General features: G+C 46.1%; 3 protein-coding genes and 1 non-coding gene across 8 annotated transcripts in view; all 4 read right to left on the bottom strand.

Annotated features, from left to right (window-relative positions):
* CCDC8 (coiled-coil domain containing 8) overlaps window positions 1-17,481 on the bottom strand; it is a 46,583-nt gene that overhangs the window by 8,519 nt on the left and 20,583 nt on the right. Inside the window, exons 1-2 of one of the 5 annotated variants that reach the window (XM_027618175.2) lie at window positions 6,028-7,342; window positions 4,724-4,795 (exon numbers count right to left, since the gene is read on the bottom strand). The exons of 3 other annotated variants lie outside the window; for them this stretch is intronic. The gene's annotated coding sequence lies outside the window, so the exon portion shown is untranslated. Of the gene's footprint in view, window positions 1-4,723; window positions 5,896-6,027; window positions 7,343-17,481 lie in introns of those variants that run through there. One more of the 5 variants, XM_027618176.2, reaches the window with a different exon arrangement.
* On the bottom strand, window positions 1,986-2,058 carry TRNAN-GUU. Its single transcript has one exon. It is a non-coding gene; the product is annotated as a tRNA-Asn (tRNA).
* On the bottom strand, window positions 6,029-6,643 carry LOC113936339 (paraneoplastic antigen-like protein 8C). The gene has a single exon (XM_027619392.1). The coding sequence runs from the start codon at window positions 6,641-6,643 to the stop codon at window positions 6,029-6,031; it is 615 nt and encodes a 204-aa protein (XP_027475193.1).
* On the bottom strand, window positions 8,449-9,636 carry LOC118356434 (endoribonuclease LACTB2). Its single transcript, XM_035724992.1, has one exon. The coding sequence runs from the start codon at window positions 9,597-9,599 to the stop codon at window positions 8,733-8,735; it is 867 nt and encodes a 288-aa protein (XP_035580885.1). The 5' UTR covers window positions 9,600-9,636; the 3' UTR covers window positions 8,449-8,732.

Genomic DNA, 17,481 nt, shown 5'->3' with positions numbered 1-17,481 from the left:
ACCCAGGCCATATATCCAACTCTTCACTGCAAACCTCCATACACCAGGCAGAGGCCTCTGCTGTTTTGTTTGGCAGGTTGCCTAGTGAGCAAGCCAATTAGAGGGATTTCAGATTCAGTTCCCCTATTCACATAATAGATATTTATCTGTGTTCTATGTTTATTACTGTAATGACCGTGTCTTTTTATTTTCCATATTCTGACGCTTGGGTATCTGCGGCCTGGCTGACTCTTGAGGGACTCATTTCTTCCCACAGAAACCATAATAAAAGCTTTTGCCCATGGTTCCCCCCTCCTCCCTCTGCCTCCTAACCAAAGCTGGTGCTTCCTTATGTAGCACCTCATGGTGTGACATGTCCTATTTTCTTGGGCTCTGTGAATATGCCAAACTATCTTTTCAATGACAGTCACCTCCTGGTCTCTTGGCCTTACCATTCCGAAATAAAAATAAAACCTATCTTAAAACAATCACCCCTGTATATGTATTTCTGGAGTACCTGCTATGTGCCAGGCACAGTGCTGGGCCACGGGGGATACCGCAAGCAAGGAGACAGACCCAGCTCTGCTCCCTGGGGAGCTCATAGTCTTACGAGGAAGAGTAATATTAAATGAAGATCTACACAAATCAATTAATCACCATCGAGAGACACACCAAGCCAGAAAAATACAGGGGAGCTATGAGGAGATAAAAGAGGGGGAATAATCCGTCTTGGGGTGGCATGGAAGCCTTCCTGGAAAAAGAGACCTGAGGGGTAAGAGTCAGTGGGAGTCATGTAAGGGCATCCTAGGCAGAGGCAAAAACAGGGACAGACGTTCTGAGGTGGGAAGGAGCATGTGCTGGGGTGGCTAGGGTGTCGTGAGATGGGGTGCTGAGGCAGGCAGGGGTCAGTGGGCTCTACGGATGTTGAACTTTCTTCTCAAGAGGGATGGAGTAAGCAGAGGAGTGACCAAACTGACTGATTTGCACTGTAGAAGGATCCAGCAGTGCCGGAAAACAGAGGGAGCCCAGTAGCCAGAGTGCAGGGAAGAAATACCCAGACCTCTCCCTCCTCCCACCCTCTGACTGCCGCCCTGCCTCCCATTGGCTGATCCTGACTGGAAGTCATTGGGCAAAGGAGCTTCGGTAATGCAGTGCACGGACGTGGCCTCCTGGGGTATGGAGCAGGGTGGAGAAGCACAGAGAGGCAATCTGGGGAACCCATGGAGAATCACCAGCGCCAGCCCCATGGGAATCACATAGAGGTTGGCCTCTCAGAGGTTCAGAGCCCTCCTTCAGAATCCCTGGCCCTTGGCGAGCACTGTTGAAGGAGCGACAGAGAGACCCAGCCCTGTGTGAGGAGCACAGACTGTCCTCAGAAAGACCTGGGCTTCCGTCCTTCTTGAGCTTTCCTGTGTGGCTTTAGGCAGGTCACTTAACCTTTCTGAGCTTCCTTTTCCTTATCCAGAGAGTGAGATGAAGATCATAATAGTAGTACATCTCATAATCACTAGTCTCCTTTTTTTGAAATCCAACAAACTCAGAAAACTTTGCATCACCCCCTCCCTCCAGAAAAGTAAGGGATAAAATTTAGAGGCATGATCTAGACTGACATGAGGCTATTTATAGTCCTAATTTATTTCCCTTCATATCAATATCCTACATTTCCCTACAGAATACTAATGGATGTGATTATGGTAGTTGCTCAAACCTGCGGCCCATGGGGTGAATTACACAGTAATTCAGATATAATCACTGTATCAGTTTTCTGAAATCTCAAACTCTTTGAATTCTTTTTTTTTTTTTTTTAAAGATTTTATTTATTTATTCATGAGAGACAGAGGGAGAAGCAGAGGGAGAAGCAGGCTCCCAAGGAGCAGCGAGCCCGATGCGGGACTCGATCCCAAGACCCTGGGATCATGACCTGAGCCAGAGGCAGACGCTTAACCATCTGAGCCACCCAGGCGCCCTGAATTCTTTTTTTTTTAAGTTTATTTAAGTCATCTCTACACCCGATGTGGGGCTCGAACTCACAACCGTGAGATCAACAGTCACACGCTCTTCCAACTGAGCCAGCTGGGTGCCCCCCCAAACTCTGAATTCTGAAGCGCATCTGACCCGAAGATTTTGGATAAGGGGTTGTGGACCTATAGTGCCAAACCTGGGGCTTGGGAAGATCCAGTGAATTAATGAGTACGAAAGACTGTGCACAGTGCCTAGAACACAGAATTATTATTTTATTCCAGGTAAATCATTTCACTGTTTCCATCAGTCACTGGGAGCCACTGAGATAGAAAAAAGTTGTGTGTTTTGTGTTCTATTGGCCATGAAATCTGATGATATTCCTTTAAAAAAACATAATACAGCCCTGGAAAATTTCAGGCAACCCATGGAAGCGGTTTTCAAAATGTTTTTTTAGCAGCTAGATTATTCCCCCCCCCCCTTTTTTTTAAAGACTTCATTTATTTATTTGAGAGAGACACAGTGAGAGAGGGAACACAAGCAGGGGGAGTGGGGGAGGGAGAGGCAGGCTTCCTGCTGAGCAGGGAGCCCAACGTGGGGCTCGATCCCAGGACCCTGGGATCATGACCCGAACTGAAGGCAGACGCCTAACGACTGAGCCACGCAGGCGCCCCTATTTTTCCCTTTTAAAAAAGATTTATTTAGGGGCACCTGGGTGGCTCAGTCGGTTAAGCGTCTGCCTTCGGCTCAGGTCATGTTCCCAGGGTTCTGGGATCGAGCCCCACGTCGGGCTCCCTGCTCAGCGGAGAGCCTGCTTCTCCCTCTCCCACTCCCCCTGCTTGTGCTCTCTCTCTCTCTCAAATAAATAATAAAATGAAATTTAAAAAATAAAAATAAGAAAGATTTATTTATTTGAGAGAGAGAGATCAAGGGCTTATGTGCGCGAGTGAGGGGAGGGGCAGAGGGAGAGACAGAGAGAATCTCAAGCAGACTCCCCACTGAGCGTGGAGCCCAATGTGGGGCTCGATCGCATGACCCTGAGATCATGACCTGAGCTGAAATCAAGAACTGGATGCTTAACCGACTGAGCCACCCAGGCGCTCCTAGATAATTTTTCCAAATTAGATCTAGCTTGGAATCCCCCAACACATCAAAGAGCATACTGTGATTGCATTCACATACATTTATTTTATAAGTTCATATTTGTACAACAGAGCATCGACCACAAAGAACAGTGAAGAGTTTTAACGGAACCCACTCTTGAAAATGGGGGTTTACCAAGGCCAGCTGCGGGCATCTCTCAGCCAGCACGTCCAATCTATCTGGGAATTTTCTCTTAGGATTTGCTGTGTGCCAGCCAGGTCTTGACTCACACAGATAACTGGCTTCAAATGGCAACCAGTTGACCCAACTGCTTATGTTGCTATGTCAGGAAACTCTTGCAGAAAACCTCGAGAAGGGGTAGGAGATTGGGTTTTAGGGGCAACACTGAACATTGACACACACTCACATTGTGTATCACACATATGGATGTTGTATGGGAAACACCCAAAACCCACAATAAGCACAAATATACAGTCTCGATACTGCAGTAAGATGATAAGGAATGTCACACTGTCCCTTGTTAATATACAACGACTCTGCCTTGATGGAAGAACAGCATGCAACAAGCTAACGTGCCTGAGGTCTTATTCAAGCTCAGACTCTGAGGAAGCAGCAAACACAGTAACACAATACACCGTGAGTACAGTGAGTGCGGTTGCCCGGGCTGGACACTTACAAGGGAGAAAAAGATCAGTAGAGAGCTACAAACTTCTAGACCTTCTAGATGCACTTGCAAGAAGAGTAAATATATATGTGGGGATGGCAGGAAAAGCTTTATCCCGACCACTGCACAAAAGAAAAGGATGGTGAGGCTGATGATTCAGAGTCAGCTGTGGGAGTTGACAGAAATCAGAGTCTTCCAGGTTTTTAGGGTGTCAACGTATGTGAACTCTAAAAATTCCTTCTGTCCTGACACTTGCTGGGGATGCAAGGACCTAAGAGGAATTTCTGACTGCCTGAGGGTGGGTCCTTTGCCTGCACCCTGGCTGCCAAGGTGAAGGGGTGGGTAGAGAGAGAATCTCCACCTTTTGGCTCTGCTAGGGGGGGCCTCAGGGAGTAGCCTCACAGAAAAAAGAAGAGGGGTTGGATGCTGGAATTCACAGATGTGACTGATGCCCACCACAGTAATACGTTGGGGGTCTCCACTATCACGATTTGGTAGGTGAGAATCTGAGCTTCTGAGTGTGTATGTAAATTGCATTTTTTAAAAACCAAAGAAATTCAGCCCAAACCGTTGCAAATCCCTGAACTAATGGAAGTTTGCAAATATGCAGCCCGGGGGCCCTGAATAAGAGCTCTGTCTACCCATGGACATTTGGATTTTACCTGATTCATTTCTTTGTTTTTGTTGTTCTTCACCATCACGGGGGACTCAAAGTTAATGCCGTTAATGGGTAACTCTTGAAGGTGACCTCTTAATTATTTACCTACTTTTGGACTATTTCCTGAAAATCTTGCCTTTTGTTCTTTAGGGTGGGGTGCCCCCTCTGCCCAAGTCAGAGCTTCTGGAATTGAATTTGGGGAGACCCATATCCTAACCCCAGGGGCCAATCGGAGCAGAAGAGTCCCATGTCTGACCATCCCTTGTAAAGGAGACTGAGTGTGTACAGGACAGCGACAGTTTTGACAGAGTCAAACACAGAGCCCTGAGCTCCTCAGGTGTGGCAAGCAGGCAACTCACTTCGTCAGGCATGGTTTCTGCAAATCAGGGACTCGGGACGAGTTTGTGCCAGAAGTACCTTCAAGGTCCATCCTTTTAAAAGACCAAAAAAACAGGTCTAGACTTTGCAATGGCAGGATCTCCAGCAGGGCCCATATCTAGAAGGGTCTGTGTCTCTTCCTGGCAACACATACTCAGCAAGAGGGGCTGTCCCCGACATCAGGACTCAGAGGGTGCTGAGGGGGGGATAGCAGCTTTTCTCCAGAGCAGGGATCTCCCCGACATGGTCCTCCTGCTTGGCTTTTCCTCAACTCTGGCAAGAGACCTTCTGCAAACCCTTGGAGTCCCCGACCCTTTTCTTCCTCTTCCGTTTCCTTCAAACACCTGCTCACGCAGGGCGGGGAGGGGGAGACAGCCCAAGGTCTCCACGGCAACAGTGGGGATGATGTGCTTCTCTGCCAGGACTGTGACCTCCCAGCTGGTCCCTTGGGGTCTCCAGGTTGTTAGACGTTGTTTGCGGGTTCTTCACTCAAAAGTGACCCTCACCCACTCAAATAATACACACGCTCAGATGTTGCTCCCACAGTTACATGTTGCCCACAACTACTCAGATATTACCCGCTCTAACTCATATGTTACGTTCAGACTCAGATGCTACCCACACACACAAATGGTACCACGCTCACTCATGTATTCAAGTAACTCAGATGTTCCCCTCACCTACTCAGATATTAATATGAGTGCCACGAGGGCAAGATTTGGGTCTATTTGTTCCCTACTGTATGCCCAGTGCCTGAAACAGCATCTGGTACACTGTGGGCACTCAGAAAACATTTGTTGAGTGACTGAGTGATCCATACTCAACCTACAGATACTACCTACACCTACTCAAATGGTACCCATGTCCACTCCGATGTACCCCAGTAACTCACATGTTCCCCAGTCTCTATGAGTGCCATGAAGGCAGGGATCTGTGTTGGATTTGCGTGCAATAGATATCTGCAGAATGAATGAATGAATGAATGGCCCACGCTCAACCAGACGTTACCCCCATCACTCAGATGTAACTCACAAGTTAACGCAGATCAAAATGCCCTCCCGTCACTCACACTTGTCAAATGTTCCCCATCACTCAGATGACACCCATTCTCATTCAAAGTGACCCACACACCTGAGTCATACTCCCCCCCCCCCCATACTCTCCACACTCACTCAAATTCCCCAAACTAATTCAAAGGCTACCTCCCCTTTCGGTCATTTCCCCCGCCCCCACTCAGATGACACCTCCCCTCACCCTGCCGCCCCTTGCGCCCTCCCCACCTCACCTCACAGCTTCTTGTCAGATGCATGGTGCCGTCGACGGCTTTTCTTGTGCTTTCGCTTGCCTCTCTTGTCATCTCCAGTCTTGCTCTGCTTCTCCACCGAGGCCAGAGGTGGCGCCCCGTCGGCGCCCGCGGGGGCCCCGGCCCCCGCCTTCTCCCCTGGCCCAGGCGCCGGGCACTTTCTGGCAGGCAGCTCTCTGGGGCCCGTCACTGTTGGGCACAGTTCCTGCCTCAGGACCCGGGCCACATCCTCCACCGTCCTGCCCTCGCTCTGCAGGAAGAGGTTCAGCTTGGTCAGGAATTCTATGTCCTGCTTCCGGGGCATGTAGACCACTCTCCACATGCCGCCCTTGCCCTTGATCTCCCTGGGGATCACGGCATAATTGATGTCCTCCTCCAGCCTAATGATGGCTGCCTTGGATCTCTCTTCCTCCAGAAACGCCTTCCCGGCCACTTCGAACTTGCCCAGGGGCTTCAGGGGGACCCGTATGATCTCTTCGAACTCCTCATGGTTGCAGTCTTCCGGTATACCCAGAATCATCAGGGACTTGTAACTGTCCACCTCGAGCGCCTTGCACCCGTGCTCCAACAGAGCAATGTCCTTGACCCCGAAGAGCATCTTGCCCAGCTCTCGGAGGCAGGAGTATGCTCGCTGGTGCACACCTGAGCTGCCTCGAGAATCCACAAAATTATCCAGGATGCCACGATCCCTTCCCAAAGGCTAAGTAGGAGAGAGGCCTCACGGGCCCGATTTCTCTTTCTAGTGGAGGATGTCACTGGCCCTGCCCGCAGGGCTGCAGTGTCCAGCCCTCTGTAACCTTCCCCCGAGAGGGCTCTTGGGAATGCCCAGGGACTTACGCACAGTGACACAGAGGCGGCGTCTGCCAGCTGGCTCGTGGGTCCCGAGTCTGGGCAAGGCCACACCGAGGAGGGTCTGAGGATGCACCTCTCCTTTCTTCGCGATGTTCTCCAAAGGTCTCACCCGTCGTAGCGGTCTCAGCAGATCTGGGACAGCGGGTCTCCCTGGGGCTGCGGCCACCGGGGTGTCGTGGATGGGGGCCCAGAAAGCAGGGTGGCTGGTCTCCCGCGGCTGGCCCAGAGGCTGCCCTCAGTGCCCTGTGGCCCCGGCGAAGACAAGGATGTGGTCTCTGCACTTGCTCCCGCAGTGACGTCATTGCCTCCTTCCGCGGCTCTGCGGCCCAGAAGTCTCCATGGCAACCGCTGGAGCATCGCCTCTGCCATTGGCCGGGGCCAGCCGCATTGAAATCAGAGTCCAAGGGGGTCACTCAGGGGTGAGGGGTCAGCCACCTTGCCTTCAAAAGCACCCTCCCTTCTCCTTAGAGAAAATGGCTGATTCCAGGGGAGAGGGGACAGAGAAGATACAAGAGGAGCCTGGAACATCCTTTTTTTTGGCGCGGGGGGGGGGGGGGGCGGGGCGGGGCCGTCAGAAAGTAAGGAAATGCTCAAAGAATGATGAGAACAGGTGGAAGGACAGAGAGCCAGCTTGAAGGGCTCCCGCTGGCCAAATCTGGGACAATTTGAGGATCAATGTTAAAAAGTGAGATCATAAACCCCTTGATAAAATAAAAATCCACGAGTCTGTGGAGATATTAATAAATGCATAAATGGAAAGTTTGGGTGGAATAATGTGGGCTGTACGTTGTCTCACATAAAACGAATCAAAGGGAACAAGAGTCTTTACCTTGGAATATCCTTGTTTGTAGGACACACGCAACAACATTCAGGGCACCACACTGGCAATTTTCTCACAAAATGGTTCAGGAAGGAAAAGAGTTCTTTGTACTGTACTTGCAACTTTCCTGTAACTTTGTGATTGCTTCAAATATATTTTTAGAAAAAAAGAAATGCCCTGCACATGTGATCACCTTCACGATGTCCATTTCTCCCCTTCCTATGCCAGTAATTAAAAGCCATCAGGTTTGAGTTGGATCAATATCCTCCAAACTCCCAGCTTCAGACTGGGTCTATGAATGGCTGGAACTAATCAGCATAATCCCACCCCCCCGCCACAGTGATTGGTTCAGAAATGGTCACCTAGGTAACCCAGGCCTAAGCCAATCAGTGTGTTTTGTCTCCCTACTCACAGAGATTGGTGAAGGGCTGGATACCTGAACTCAGTCCAATTAGAATGAAGTTTCAGATATTTGAGACTAGTTGATGAGGAGAAATATACTCTTTCCTCCTAGATGTGAAATAATAAATATGGGAGCTGCAAGAGGTCATCTTGAAACCATGAAAGAAGCCATTCTGAGGATGAATTCCACATCCAGAGGAAAGCAGAGCTGAATCACAGAGAAACCAAGCCATTGTCCTGACGTCATCACATACTTCTGGATCAAACCATGCCTGAAACCTATCCCTCTGAAACTTTTTTTTTAACTTTTTTTTTTTTTTTTTAACTTATATAAATTTTATTATTTTTAAAGTAACCATAAATCTGTTGAACATGGATAAACTGTTGGATTCTGAATTTTTGGTAAAATGTTGTAACACTCAGATTAGATAAGCAAGCTATATTATACATGTAAAATGTAATATATATTTTAGAAGGAATAAGACATTATTTTAAAGTATACTTAGGATTATTTTCAATGTTCTATACTCTATATTCCCTATAAATAATTATAGTTAAGAAAACATACCATTCTCTAAAAATAAAACCAACAAAAGCTTTCATTAATCTGAAACTAAAGATTAGCTTTCCATTTCTTCTCAGGATCTGTGTTGCTAAGTATTTTTCCTTCTTTTTTTAATTTTTTCAAATGCAGCAAGACATTATGTTCAGCCATTTTATATAAATGCTCAGGAGTATTCTTGTGAATGTTTTTTACAATCTCCATTGCTGTAAATGATTTTTCAAAATTATCACGAAACAATGTAAGAATTTGCTGTTCTCGGATATTCCTGTGAGCAATGTATTCTAGAATTTTAGCTTCAGCATTATGAATTACTGGGCCATGTCCTGGATATATAATATCAGCTTTGAGTTTCAATAGCTGTTTTAGGGAGTTCATATAATCATAGAGGTCTTCAAATATAGTTGTTCCTTCCCCTAGGATGCAATCTCCAGAAAAGATTGCATTCTCCTCTTCTAAAAGTAGAGCCATATGATCATCAGTGTGGCCAGGTGTGTGTATAACTCTGAGAGTGGCACCTTCAGTTTTAATCACATCTCCATCTTCCAGATAAACATACTGTTGCTTTCCATCTCCTATAATTTCTTCTCTTGGAGGAATCCGTGGGAGTTTTTTAATGCAATATGCAGTGTCATTATTGATGTTTTTACAAATATTTCCTATGCCCCCAGTATGATCACGGTGCCAATGAGTCACTATGATTTCCTGGATTGTTGCGTTAAATTCAGTCAGAGCCTGCTTTAAACAGCTGATGTATTCTGGAATTGCTGGTTCTCCAGTGTCAATGAGGATTCTCCTGGTGCCGATCCCTACCAAGTAGGTGTTGGTGCCCTGCAGGGTCATGGGTCCCGGGTTACAGCCCAGGACGCGCACCACCCGACTGGACAGCCGCTCGATGCTCTGCAGGACAGTCGACATACCAGCTTCTGGAGGCCGCCGGCGCGCGGTGACTCGAGCGCGGAAAATCTTTTTTTAACTTTTTAAGTGAAATACAACATTTATAATGAGAAGTGCACAAGTTATAAAGGAAAATCTATAAACTGAACACATTATGTAACCAGTACCCAAATCCAATAAATGAACATCATCAGCATCCCCAGAAGGGTGTCCTCTGCTTTCTCCAAGTCACTATATCCTGTCAAGGGTAGCCACATTCCTGACTTTCAATGGCACAGATCCTTTTTTTCTGGTTTTTTTAATTTTACATAAATGGAATCACATATTATGTACTCCACGTTTCTTGGTGACCATATACATCCGGATCTGTTGGTTATACGCCTAGGCAGATGCTAAGCTGTAGTAGATACTCCGAGTTTCCCAAAGTAATTGTATCATTTTATACTCCCCTAGAGAGTTCCAGTTCCTTCATATCCTCACTGACACTAGCTGTTGCCAGAATTTTCCACTTTGGCAACTCAGGTGTGTATCTCCTTGTGATGTCTCCGGAGTGGAATCTCGTTGTGTTTTTAATTTGAATGTTCCTGATGGCCAGTGACACTAAGGATACTTTTTCAGAGGCATGTTGGCCATTTGGATATTTTGTGAAGTCTGTTAAAGTCTTTCACTTTAAAAAAAATTAGATTGTCACATTTTCCTTATTGATTTGTAATTAATGTAATCTGCATATTGTCTTGATTGTTTTAAGCTTAAAACAATTTTCTGTAACTTGTATCCAAAATGCATCTTCATTAACAAGGAAAGATTCCCAAGTGTTTACTCCATTCAACATTTTGCTTTGTCTTTTTCACACCTTATAATTATCGTGACCATGATTATATTATATTACGTAGGCACAATATTGGGCTAGCATTTATTATGAAATTTCTCTTCTCTCTCTCTCTCTCTCTCTCCTAAATTTCAAAAACACCTCTCCAACTCTCAAAGTATTTCCTCCTCTGGGTCATCCTGGGAGCTGACGGGACAAGTACAATGTGTGAACTTGAGGGCAGGACTGACAGGGACCTGGGGGTGACCCAGGATGCAAAAAGCCCTTTTAACTGGAAGTCAACCTGAACTACACATTTGGCCTCTCCAGGAGACCCTACACCTAGCACCTCACGATGGCCCCCCCACCCATCTGTGAGCGCCCGTACTGAATGATTGGTGTGTAACCTCAGTGAGAATGCCAGGCATAGATAGAGTGACCTTGGACAGCGTCTTGGGGATGGTCCATTGTTAGCTGGAGGGAATTGTTTGGGTCAGAGGCCACCAACTGCAAGCCTACAGAAGAAAATACAGATTTCTGACTTCCCTTAAAAATGAAAGAATCTGTCAAAATAGACTCTCATTCTCATCCTATTAAAATCTGTTGAGGCCGAGAAGCTTCTGCCTCTCTTTAATGGAGTGCCTGCTCTCTAGTTTTTCACAGATCTATCAGCCCCAATTGCACCCCACCCTGCTCCACGTATGCACCTACATTATCTACCTTGTCTCTGTAGGTGCTAGAATTTGAGATGCCTAATTTTCCGTTACACCATTAACTTTTTTTTTTAAGATTTTATCTATTTATCTGACAGAGAGAGAGACAGTGAGAGAGGGAACACAAGCAGGGGGAGTGGGAGAGGGAGAAGCAGGCTTCCCTCCAAGCAGGGGAGCCCGCTGCAGGGCTCAATCCCAGGACCCTGGGATCATGCCCTGAGCCGAAGGCAGACGCTTAACGACTGAGCCACCCAGGCACCCCACCATTAACTTTTTTAAAAAATATTAATTCAGCCTTCAACATCTTTGAATTATTCTCCACAGAGGGTTTTTTTTTTTTATTTAATTTTTTTTTCCACAGAAGGATTTAAACACTGACTAATGCTGGAGATCCCAGGTCATCCTGAGCACAGAAACCTTCACTTCTGTGTTGAACTCCCCCACAGGAGGAGTTGGGGGGGAGCGCAACCTGGCTGGGAGGGGGCACCCAGGCTGTGCCCCCCTCACAGAGTCTCCAGCCCCCTCCCAGCCAGGCTGCGCCCCCCCTCTCCCCACTGTGTGTGTGAATGAATGGATAAAGAAAATGTGGTATATATACATGAATTCATATATACATAAGTATTACTCAGCCATTAAAAATCGGGGCGCCTGGGTGGCTCAGTCAGTTAAGCATCTGCCTTTGACTCAGGTCATGATCCTAGGGTGTTGGGATCGAGTCCCGCATCGCACTGGGCTCCCTGCTCAGTGGGGAGTCTGCCTCTCCCTCTGCCCCTCCCCCTGCTCATGCTCTCTCTCTCAAATAAATAAATAAATAAAATCTTTAAAAAAAAGAAGGAAATTATGCCATTTGAAACAACATGGATGGATCTTGAAAGCATTACGTTAAGTGAAATACGACAGAGAAAGACGAATACCTTATGATCTCACTTATATGTGGAATCTTAAAACAAAAAAACCCAAAACAACCCAAAATGAACTCCTAGATACAGAAAGTATTTTAGTGGTTGCCAGAGCTGGGGGATAAGTTAAAGTAGTCAAAAGGTATACACTTCCTGTTACAGGATAAATAAATCCTGGGGATGTAAGGTACAGTATGGTAACTATGGTTAGTACTACCGTATTGTGTATTTGAAAGTTGCTAAGAGAGTAGATCTTAAAAATTTGCATCATAAGGAAAAAAAATTTTATAACTATGTGTAGTGACGGATGTTAAAAAAAAGTATGTCATAGATTAATGAATCCTTGGGGCTCCGTTGTATTTCCCTGGGATTGTGCACGTTCCAAGTTGAGAAGCAGGAGACAGAATGGTTCATTTATTCGATCCCCCAATATTGACTGAGAAGTTTCCTTGTTCCAGGCTCTGGGCAACGTGCTGGGCATACTTGAGTGAGTGAGACAAGCTCTGCTTTTAGGAGCTCGGTCTGGTGGTTAGGACAGACGAGGTCAGCCTGTTTACGGTCAGATGGAGAAGCCCTGTAATTATCATGAAGATGTGTTCTGATCGCCAGCGTATGAATGAAGTACTGACCCCACTACAAGATGGATGAAACTTGAAGACATCATGCTAAGTCAAAGAGGCCAGACACAAAAGACCACATGTTGTATGATTCCACTTGGATTAGATATCCAACATAGGTATGCCTTCGACTCAGGTCCTGATCCTGGGGTCTTGGGATCGAGCCCCAAGTTGGGCTCCCAGCTCAGCGGGGAGCCGGCTTCTCCCTCTCCCTCTACCCCTCCCCCCACTTGTGTGAGTTCACATGCTTTCTCTCTCTCACACATAAATAAAATTTTTAAAAATCCTTAAAAAGATATCCAACATAGGTAAATCCGGAGGTAGAAAGTGGATTAGTGGTTGCCAGGACTGAGCAGGGGAGAATGGACAGGATTTCCTTTGGGGGTGATGACAATTCTTGGAATTAGAGATGCTGGTTGCACAAGATGGTGAATGTACTAAATGCTGCTTAGGCACACTTTAAAATGGTTCATTTTCAAAAAAAAAAAAAAGGTTCAGTTTTAGTATGTGAACTGCACCTCAATTAAAAAAGAAATTTTGGGGGCCCCTGGGTGGCTCAGTCGTTAAGCGTCTGCCTTCGGCTCAGGTCATGATCCCAGGGTCCTGGGATCAAGCCCCGCATCGGGCTCCCTGCTCCGCGGGAAGCCTGCTTCTCCCTCTCCCACTCCCCCTGCTTGTGTTCCCTCTCTCGCTGTGTCTCTCTCTGTCAAATAAATAAAATAAAATTTTAAAAGAGTAAATAAATTAAAAAAAATTTTTTTAATGACTCCATTTTTGGCCTGAATGATGGTGAGTCCATTCACCGTGATGGGGAAGCTTTAGGGAGAAATGAGCTGGGAGATCAGGAATCCCATTTTTAGAGGTCTTGAATTTGATACGCCTAGCAGACATCCAAGCAGAGTTAGACATACAAGCCCGGAGTTCAGGGGAGACATAGAGCAGGGACATAAATTTAGAAGTCATGGGGACATGGGAGGTATTTTAAGCCACTGGGCTGGATGAGATCATCTAGATAGAGAGTGTTCAGAGGGGAGAGAAAATGGCCCAGGCTCAGCCCCCAGGTCCCCACTGGGGATCAATGTCAGGCAGAAGAGAAATCATAGGAAGGGATTGTATAGGAGGGGAGGGACGGGAGAACCCCGAGAATGTGAATTTGAAAAGCAAAGAGACTTATAGCAAAAGATTGCAGTTAGACCAAGTATCCATTCACAGAGGACAGTTTAGCATCCGTAGAATGGATTATAGATAGATAGATGTTAGCTGGCTAGCTAGAGATAGAGATAGAGATATATGGAGAGAGTTCTCTCTACTCTGATATGGAAAGATTCCCTTTCTACGAAATGATGTGCTGAAATCCTCAAGAAGTATTGCTTACATAATAAAGCAACGTGTATGGCACTGTTTTTTAAAGAAAAGCCAGGAGAGGTGTTACACAGGAAAAAGTAGTAAAGTGCCTTCCCCAAGGTCAAGCAGCTGCTAAGAGGCGAGGCCCCTTGAAGTCAGGCAGCAGAATCCCCAGTCTAGGTTCTACCACATAGTGTCTGTGCTCACTGATCTCCCCCACCCCCACACCGGGCTCTGTTCTTAATAAAGGAAGATGGGAGACCCGCAGCTGGGGTTTGGGGTGGCAGTAGGGGCACCTGAAGGTTGAAGGAGAGAGGAGAGCCACCAGCCACCGCCTTGGAGAGGAAAATTTACTAGAAAAAAGAGTGGGTTTCACACTTGAGGTCTGTGGTACTGGATTTTCTGTGAAATCAGGAGGCTGGCTGTTTGAGGTTGGGTTTGTTTTTTGTTTTTTGTTTTTTTTCCCCCTGCATGGGGGCAGGGAATGGCTTTTGCAGGGGTTGGGGGGAGTAGTGTGGCCCCTTCCCCAGTCCACGGTCCATTTGCACATCCGCTGTCGTTCCCCTTGTGATCTGGCGCTGACTGGCCCTTGTCCTTCCAACCGACCACCCGGATCTGCATGAGCTAAACTCTGGGAACCGAGCGTGTCCTCCAGGCTGAGGGGGAGGAAAGGCCCGGAAGGGTGTTCACAGGCCAAAGTCCAAAGCAAACAAGTTCCATTCCAGGAACAGGAGTCCTGTGGCAGGGGAGTGGAGCTGTGGGGTTGGAGGGAAGCCTGCGCCCCACGTTTGGAGGGCCTCCGAAGCAGTGTGGGAAGTTGAGCCTGAGCACCAGAGAATGCAGGGCCTGTGGTGGGCCCTCTCCCGCAGTCACGGTGAGGGATGATGGACTGGGGATTGTGGAGTGAGTGGGACCTGGGTTCAAATATCAGCACTGCAGGGCATTTGCAGGATCTAACTTGAGGAATTGTAATTGAATAAAGGCTTCCAAAGACAGCCACGTGCTAATCCTCAGAACCCTGTTGTCTCACTTGGCAAAAGGGACCTCCCAGACGGGACCACGTTAAGAATCTTTTTTTTTTTTTTAAGATTTGATTTATTTATTTGAGAGAGAGGGAGACAGAGATAGCAAGTGGGGAGGAGAAGGAGAAGCAGGCTCCCCTCTGAGCAGGGAGTGCAATGTAGGACTCGATTCCAGGACCCTGAGATCATGACCTGAGCTGAAGACAGAGGCCTAACCGACTGAGCCACCCAGGTGCCCCTCACATTAAGGATCTTGAGATGCCCTTGATCTAGGGGAGTCTTCCTGATGGTTTGTAGACCTGGTTCCTTCCATTGCCGTCAGGAAGGTCAGGAAGGCTGCAAAGAATTCTTGGGGGAAACTTTCACAGTGGGAGACCCCGTAGGTCTGTCTGCTTCTTAGCCAGAAGCATTTGATAGCTCCCACTCCTCAAATCCAGTTTTCCAAAGCACTGAAAGCATTAGTGTAGTTCTATGAATTGTGGAATATAACAATTTGGATCCTTAGTCACAAAAGTCAAGGAACAAACACAATGAGTTCTGATGAGTACTGTTTGGAAGCCAGGGGTTCAAATGCCAGTTGTGATTAATTTTGCTATCTTGTGTCCTTTGTATAGACCTAAGGAAAACTGACTTCCAAGATAAATAAGCAAAAGGTTTAAAACACTAGTTTTGTTTTTATATAGAAAATTATAAAGAAGAAAAAGAAACTGGCAAAATCTCCCATCACAATGCCTGTGATGTTTCTTTTGGAAATGTTAACAGTCTTTGAGCATGGTAAGAAAATGCCTTTAGTACATCACTCAAGTCAAAGATATGACTACTTAATGTATGAGAGAGAGAGATTGAAATCTGAAGGCTAACAGCTCAGGGCTGCTATGTGGCTCCACAATCATGAGAGACCCAAGCTCCTTTTAACTTGTGGCTCTGCCAATTCTCTGTCAGATATCTTCCACCTCATGGCCCACTATGGCTGCTAGAGCTCCAGTCATCACGAAAGAGGACGGGACAAAGAGTCACTTCCTTCCCTTTCACTTTCCAGAACTGGAAGTTAATAAATGATATTTCTACACAGCAACAGGGACAGAACTCAGAGGCAAAACACCTATGGAAAAGGGTAGGAAACAATGAGATTTATGGCAGGATCAGCATGGTCTATTTCACAAAGGTGTAAAAGTTTGGCCTCAGGCTTTGGAGAGCCAAGCAGGCATTTCTACCCCGTTAAACCCAACAGATCAGTGATGCTATGGTTGTCTAGGTGATCATCTCCCTAATCCCATTAGTGGTGGGGACCAGGCAGATGATTTCCATCTACTGTCATTATCTCAACACACATTGTCCAAATGTTAATTGAATTCTTGATGTAATGAGGAGCAAAAATCTCCTCATGCTCTTTGTATGTTGAAAAGTTTTCGGTTGAAATATAAAACAATAATTTGTACTTTAAGATGCTAAAATAATAAATGATTATTGTAAAAGCTGCTGATTTTGTGACAAAGACAACTATGAAGGGCTTACACATATTTAAAGAGAGAAGTAGATGCAAATATTAAGAATGTGGTGGCCACACACATTTTGGTGGTTTGTTTTTTTGTGGGTTTTTTTTTTTTTTGCGATACACATTTAAGGACATAATGCCAAAGCCGAAACTGATTTTTTAAATAAAAGAACAAACAATAAAGATTGGACTTTATTGTGATTTATTATGATTCTAATCTTTTTGAATGATTGAGTGTACTAGTATTCATAACATTATATAAAATAACTATTAAGAACTAAATTTAAGGGGTGCCTGGCTGGCTCAGTCAGAAAAGCGCATGACTCTTGATCTTGGGGTCATGAGCGCCAGGCCCATGTAGAGATTATTTAAATAAATAGAACTTTAGGGCGTCTTGGTGACTCAGTCCATTAAGCGTCTGCCTTCAGCTCAGGTCATGATCCCAGAGTCCTGGGATCAAGTCCCACATCGCATGGGGGGGGGGGGGTCCCTGCTCAGTGGGGAGCCTGCTTCTCCCTCTGCCTCTGCCCCTCCCCGCTGCTTGTGCTCTCTCTCATGCTTTCTATTTCTCTCAAATAAAATATTAAAAATAAATAAATAAAACTTTAAAAATAATATTTAGTTATTTCATTGCATTTAAGCCGCAACTCATTCAAGAAAAATGATTAGAAATTCAAGTTTGCTACCTTTTTAAAAAAGATTTTGTTTATCTATTTATTTATTTGACAGAGAGAGAAAGAGCACAAGCAGTGGGAGCAGCAGAGGGAGAGGGAGAAGCAGGCTCCCTGCTCAGCTGGGAGCCCGACATGGGGCTCGATCCCTGGACCCCGGGATCGTGACCGGAGCCAAAGGTAGACACTCAACAACTGAGCCACCCAGGCATCTCAAGTTTGCTACTTTAAAATTTGGGGGAAATACTCCAAAACCAACTATAACATCCATGATGAATCATCTTTGATCCGGATATGTGAAGTATAAAAGAATAAAGAATTTTATCTTTAATTT

Source organism: Zalophus californianus, chromosome 17 (assembly GCF_009762305.2).
Source record: "Zalophus californianus isolate mZalCal1 chromosome 17, mZalCal1.pri.v2, whole genome shotgun sequence".
In the NCBI taxonomy this organism is placed as follows: Eukaryota; Metazoa; Chordata; class Mammalia; order Carnivora; family Otariidae; genus Zalophus; species Zalophus californianus.
Note: the sequence above shows the minus strand (reverse complement) of the source record. Positions and strands in the feature narration are given on the sequence as shown.